General features: G+C 43.9%; 1 protein-coding gene and 1 long non-coding RNA gene across 2 annotated transcripts; one reads left to right on the top strand and one right to left on the bottom strand.

Moving 5' to 3' along the window:
• The first annotated feature begins 2,109 nt into the window (after positions 1-2,109).
• fzd8b (frizzled class receptor 8b) lies at positions 2,110-4,899 on the top strand. Its single transcript, XM_043252977.1, has one exon. It carries the CDS (start codon positions 2,862-2,864, stop codon positions 4,587-4,589), a length of 1,728 nt encoding a protein of 575 aa, XP_043108912.1. The 5' UTR covers positions 2,110-2,861; the 3' UTR covers positions 4,590-4,899.
• Positions 4,900-5,250: 351 nt separating this feature from the next.
• On the bottom strand, positions 5,251-6,313 carry LOC122355031. The gene is made up of 3 exons (XR_006252160.1): positions 6,182-6,313; positions 5,521-5,988; positions 5,251-5,392 (listed from the first exon to the last, which is right to left on the bottom strand). It is a non-coding gene; the product is annotated as an uncharacterized LOC122355031 (long non-coding RNA).
• Between the last annotated feature and the right edge of the window lie 286 nt (positions 6,314-6,599).

Here is a 6,599-nt window from a genome sequence, read left to right as displayed (position 1 = left end):
CATAGCATAACATATGCATATATTAATTATGCATAAATACATGCAAGTAACCCCAAACCAAAACCTAATTATAGAGTAAGTAAATGTAATTAATTTAATAATATGTAATAAATGAATAAATGTATAATTACACTGTAACAACGACACCTTGAAATAAAGTGTAACTTTTTTTAAATAAAGCGCAAACAGAAGTTGTACATATGAGTTATGGACATAGTCTGCAAGCGATCTCTCATTTTAGATAGAGATGTCAGTGTATTGCATATTTGTGTTTGGAAATCCCATAACAGTGTGCATGTGTGTCTCAGACTAGACTGCCAGGTGCCGTCTGGGTGGGCCTGTTGCCATGGTGAGGAATCTGGTGAATGCATTTGAGAAAGGTAGAAAGGTGAAAAGGACAGGGAAGATGTAGGAAGACTTTGACAGGAGCAAACATAACAGCGGATCACTGCTGCTTAATGTGGATTTGAGCCAGAGTTTGTGTGTGTGTGAAAGTTATGGTCATTTCGCAGACTAAAATAAATGTGTTGTGTAGGTGTCATTTAGCCCTGTTTTATTAGTGTGTCGTCTGGGGTCAACTTTGTTGTTTTAAGTCATTTTGAGTAAACATTACGAATACAATATCTCTATGCAATATATATATATATATATATATATATATATATATATATATATATATATATATATATATATATATATATATTATTATAAGCAATTGTATCAGTGTTAGAAGAACATTTAAAAGCCCTGGAACCTTTAATTTGCCCAAAAGGTTCTTTAAAGTAGAAAAGCCTCATCAGAATATTGTGTTCTTCAAAAATGGTTCTTTTAAGAATTGTTCACTGGAAGGTTAGGGAAACCCAAGCTTTTATATCTAAGAGCGTTTTTAAGATCAATAACTTGTGTTGTAGTATTTTTCATGCTGTGCTGAAAACATCTGCTTTGTAAATGAATGCACGTAAAGATTGTCACACTTTGTTCAGCTAATCAAAGGCTGTGTGTTTAACATGCACAAAGTTCCCACCCAGACAAACACATTCACAGTGTGACAGACAAGTCAATGGGATTGATAATGACTTGCCATACACATCAAGTGAATGAATTAATATATTTTAAGTGTCATTAAGTATTCTGCATCAAAGTACAAACATGCAGGTTATTCTCTCTCTCTCTGTGTGTGTGTGTGTGTGTGTGTGTGTGTGTGTGTGTGTGTGAACCTGTCACAGGATAATCAGACAAACTGAAATCAGTGACATTGGAGTTCAGCGAGTGCCAGACTCAAGGCATTGTGATTACATGGAGAAAGAGAGAGGGAAAAAAAAGTTGTGAATCTATCTGTTTTCATCAGGACAGGCTTCAAAATATTCAATAATAATAGAACAAAAATAGAATATCAGAACACCAATAAAAACAATGAAGCTATACTTGGGAAAACCCCATAAAATATGATTGCAGTGGGAGGTTCCCTTGAAAATTTACCTCACACAAGTATGCCAAAATATCTCACATGTTGTCTACAACAATGGCTTCTTTGGAGACAAATGTAAGGTTTGCGGCTACAGAAAAATGAACCAATACTAAAAGTGTTCAACTTAGTAAACATCGGTCTCATAGTTTTCTCTATAAGTAATTCAATTTGTTTTGGACTTCATTCACGCGTGCACCACCCAGCTTGTCCCGGTTTGTACGGTAATTGCCCCCCCGCCGAGACTCTAAACGGAACATCGGCGACGCAATTAGAGCGAACGAGAAGCTCGCGACAGCCCTCCCCCCGCGCGCGCGCTCTCAACACGCGCACTTCCAGCTTCACGCGCTGAGAGGTCACTCGTGTCTGAATGGAGTTCAGCGGCCCCAAAAGGTGTTTGGACGTTTAATCACACATTAAATTAATTAAGCTGATCGCAAGTAGCATATCCAAACAAGACACACCCGTTCTGAATCATTTTAGCTAATGTATTCTTAGTGCATCTATTAAGTCAGTTTAACTCGCGGAATTACTTTTTAATTTACATCTGCTTAATCGTTATAAGACCTTTTAATTAACCGTTCTTTTCTATTTCAAAACCTATGGCCAGGCAAAGTTCTGTTTTAATTTCTGTTTTAAAATGTAACACAGAAAAACTGTCTCAAAATATTTCACTTAAAAAGAAAAGTGCGGGGATGGTATTTTGTTTTGGAACTCAAAGACAGTGAATCACTTTAAATGCTGCATAGGTGTCCAAACAGATTTTGAGGGCTCTGTATAAATGTCGATTGTAAAACCCTGCAGGAATTTGGGCATTATTGTACTGGCAAGAAAAGCGCATTTTATCGTTTAGTATGCAATTTGTCTCTTTGATACAGGTCTCTTCATTTTAAATCTAGTTAATGTAGGCTAAATGCCAGTTCAACTATGCGATAATTGCATTTTGCTGGGGATACACGTTTATGAACGACCTAAACATGCCATGAGACGTGTTTACACCCGCAAACTCGGTGTTTGGACATCGGGTAGGGATGTAAACAGAGGTAAAATAATTTAAGACACACAAACCCTTGGTAGTTCAAACATTTACTCAAAACTCTCCGGGGATGCGTGATTTAATTACCGTGAGGTTCCGCCCTCGGAGTTCTACGATTGGGCGCCGAGGTGAGGAGGCGTGGCAGGGCTATCCTTTGTATAAATGGACGCACGCTCCGCTGTTTGACAGCCAAAACAAACTAGATGCTGTAGAGAACCGCGCTTGCTATTCAGCTGCAAATTCGAACGCATTTGACCTGTTTAATCAAGCGCTGTGATGAAGTGACCAGGCGACATTGCTCACATGCAAGCGCATCCTTTGTTTAGACGAACGGGAGCGGGTGCGTGCAACTGACCGAGGATGGACTCGCCTGTGCGGGGGTCCCACTGGCCCTCGCTCGCGCTCTGCGTCCTGCTAGCGTGGAGTTCCGCGTGCGCTCGCGAGCCGGTCTGTCAGGAGATTTCGGTGCCATTGTGCAGAGGGATCGGTTACAACTACACCCACATGCCCAACCGATTCAACCACGACACCCAGGACGAAGCCGGGCTCGAGGTGCACCAGTTCTGGCCCCTCGTGGAGATCCAGTGTTCCCCGGACCTGCGCTTCTTTCTTTGCAGTCTGTACACGCCCATTTGCCTCGAGGACTATAAGAAGCCTTTGCCGCCGTGCAGGAGCGTGTGCGAACGGGCGAAAGCGGGATGCGCGCCTCTCATGAGGCAATACGGCTTCCCGTGGCCGGACCGAATGAGATGCGATCTTCTCCCGGTGCAGGGAGATCCGAACACTCTGTGCATGGACTACAACAGGACTGATGCTACGGCGTCACCAGTTGCTCCGAAACCAACCGGCCGAACGGGGAAGCCGTACAAACGGAAAAACAAAAGCAGTCAAGGATCTTCTCCGTGTGAACCGGAGTGTCACTGTCGCGCGCCTATGGTGACCGTGACCGGTGACCGCCATCCGTTGTATAACAGAGTAAAGACCGGGCAGATCCCCAACTGCGCGATGCCATGCCACAACCCCTACCTTTCCCAGGAAGAAAGGACGTTTGCCACATTTTGGATCGGAGTTTGGTCGGTTTTGTGTTTCTTGTCCACTTTCGCCACCGTTGCCACTTTCCTCATCGACATCGAGAGGTTTAAATACCCCGAGCGCCCGATTATTTTCCTGTCCGCCTGCTACATGTTCGTGTCCCTGGGGTACATCATCAGGCTCATCGCGGGCCACGAAAGAGTCGCGTGCAACCTGGATAACGAGGCGGACCACGTCCACTACGAAACCACGGGTCCCGCGCTTTGCACGCTCGTGTTTCTGCTCATCTACTTTTTCGGGATGGCGAGCGCCATCTGGTGGGTGATCCTGACGTTCACGTGGTTCCTCGCGGCCGGGATGAAGTGGGGGAACGAAGCGATCGAACGATACTCGCAGTACTTTCACCTGGCCGCTTGGCTCATCCCGAGCGTCAAATCCATCGCCGCGCTCGCGCTGAGCTCGGTGGACGGGGACTCGGTGGCGGGAATCTGCTACGTGGGCAACCAAAACCTGGATAACCTGCGGGGGTTCGTGGTCGCGCCCCTGGCGATTTATCTTTTTATCGGAACGGCGTTTTTATTCGCGGGCTTCGTGTCTCTGTTTCGGATACGGAGCGTCATTAAACAAGGGGGAACGAAGACGGACAAGCTCGAGAGGCTGATGGTTCGCATCGGGGCGTTTACGGTGCTGCACACGGTGGTCGCCGTGGTGATCGTGGCGTGTTACGTGTACGAGCAGCGCAATCGCGAAGCTTGGGAGGTCGCGCACGCGTGCAGCTGCTCGCCGGATAAAAAAGCTCGCAGGCCGGATTACGCGGTGTTCATGCTCAAGTATTTCATGTGCCTTCTGGTGGGGATCACGTCGGGCGCGTGGACGTGGTCCGGTAAAACTCTGGAGTCGTGGCGAGCCGTGTGCACGCGCCGCTGCTGCGTCTGGGGCGGCAAAGGCACGAGCGGGTCGGTTTACAGTGACGCGAGCACGGGGCTGACCTGGAGGTCCGGTACGGCGAGTTCGGTTTTGTGCGCTCCAAAACAAATGCCACTGTCCCGAGTGTGAAAAAAGCGAAGACTTTAGAAGATAGCTGTCACTGTAATAAACAGCCTGCTTTGACGAAAAGCAAAAAAAAAGAGTGAAGCAAAACTAAAAGGCAGTCATTAAATCACAGCTCAAGCGTGCGTTTGAGGTCCTGAATGTGCCTTTAATGGTGTCCATACGGGTTTTTATATTTTCTTATGTATTTATATTAAGGTGTCATTGCTAAAACAACGACATAGAATGTTTATCATTTATATATGATTGTCTGTATTTATCATTCACTCTGACAGAAAACTATTTTGAGAATAAAACACTATGTGAAATAACCAAAGCATTTTAATGATCGTTTCGTGTTTGTCGCACACATACAGGCGATATTTGGCTTTGCTCAAAATAAGAGCAAATGTTGCTTAGTTTACAATTATTCCTATTTTTTCTGTAGAAAGACAGAATCCCTGCTCTGTGATCCACATACACTCCTAGAGGAACTGGGGAACAGTCTTTATGCAATTGTGACAGAATGATCAGGGATTTACAGCAGAACAATTTCCATGACTGATCATTTAACCCAAATTCACATTCAAAACCACTTCCTTTCCTGCCGATGCTTTTATACGACACTGATATTCCCACACCAACCCTCCCGCTCCACTCCACCTCCCAGTAACAGCGTCCACACACACTCTCTCTACACAACACCTGAGAAAAACCATGAAATCTGTCCGGATGATCAGGATACCGCTGGTCTGCTCCAGTAAATGTAGTCAATCTGTTGCCATCAGACAGACGGAGATATTTATGTGCAGTGTTAAAGACTGAAAACTCTACAAAACACAAATAGAAAGCAAAAACAAACTTAGCGCAAACTGATTTAAGATGATGTAAAATCCTGTTGACCAACTCCTTGCAGTAATAATAACATCCAACATTCCTGTTTTTTTCAAACCTGTACCTGTAGGAAATAGATGCGATCGTCTGTGTGTAAAAACTGCTTCAGCTCAGCGTCTCTCTTCTTCAGATCATCGATCTCCTGCTTCAGTTGCTTTAAGAGTCCTTCAGCTCGACTCACTTCAGCTTTTTCTCAATCTCTGATCATCTGTATCACCTCAGACTGGCTTTTCTGAATGGTGCAGCATAACTGGAAGCACGAAAAACCGCTTGAATGTTCGTCGTCCTGAATTTCTCCACCATTTCAGCCAACATCACATTCTTGTTTAAAGCAGGTCTTGAAGTGAAGGTCTGTCTGCACTCAGGGCAGCTGTAGACTCCCTTCTGATCTTCTTGATTCCAGCAGTCTGTGATACAGTTCATGCAGTAGCTGTGTCCACAGGAGATGGTCACTGGATCCTTCAGTAGATCCAGACAGATCGGACAGCTGAACTGATCCTGAGCCACTAAAATACTGGTTTTTGACATTTTGCTGCATGTACACAAATAGACAAAAAGACCAATATTTACTGTAAGTGATTGTGTTATATTTAAGCTAAAAAAGCAATGTGATTATTTTTTATAAAAGTTATCTGATCATTAACTTTTAAACAAACACACAACTGATTCACAAGATAATCCAGTACAAAAAATGAATGGCTAATGAAAAAAATAGAATATTTTACCTCCAGGAAAAAGATGTGATTGTGTGTAAAATCTGCTGCAGATGCTTTAAGAGTGCCTCAGCTCGTATCACTTCAGCCTTTTCCCGATCTCTGCTCATCTGCATCACTTCAGAGATTCACTTCATTTAATGACTTCAGAGCATCTTCTCTCAATGTAGCGGATCACTTCGTTAAAAAACCTCTCACTGTCTTTTACTGCTGCCTGGGCAGAGCGCTGTTTTGACACAAAGACAAGTCTAAAAAGAGTCCTAAAAGAGTGAAATCAAAGCCAAATAAAACATTTTTCTAGTTGTCTTCTTGAGAAGACTGACACATAGTGGCCATTATTATATAAAACTCTGCTATTGCACACCAGGAAACTCTTCATTTCAAGGAAACTGAAACTTAAGCATTAACAAGTCATTGTAGGTATCTGCGT

Source organism: Puntigrus tetrazona, chromosome 2, assembly GCF_018831695.1.
Source record: "Puntigrus tetrazona isolate hp1 chromosome 2, ASM1883169v1, whole genome shotgun sequence".
Taxonomy (NCBI): Eukaryota; Metazoa; Chordata; class Actinopteri; order Cypriniformes; family Cyprinidae; genus Puntigrus; species Puntigrus tetrazona.
Note: the sequence above shows the minus strand (reverse complement) of the source record. Positions and strands in the feature narration are given on the sequence as shown.

Bases quoted from the DNA above. Each gene is read 5' to 3' on its own strand.
- fzd8b (XM_043252977.1), top strand. From the start codon at position 2,862: ATGGACTCGCCTGTGCGGGGGTCCCACTGGCCCTCGCTCGCGCTCTGC.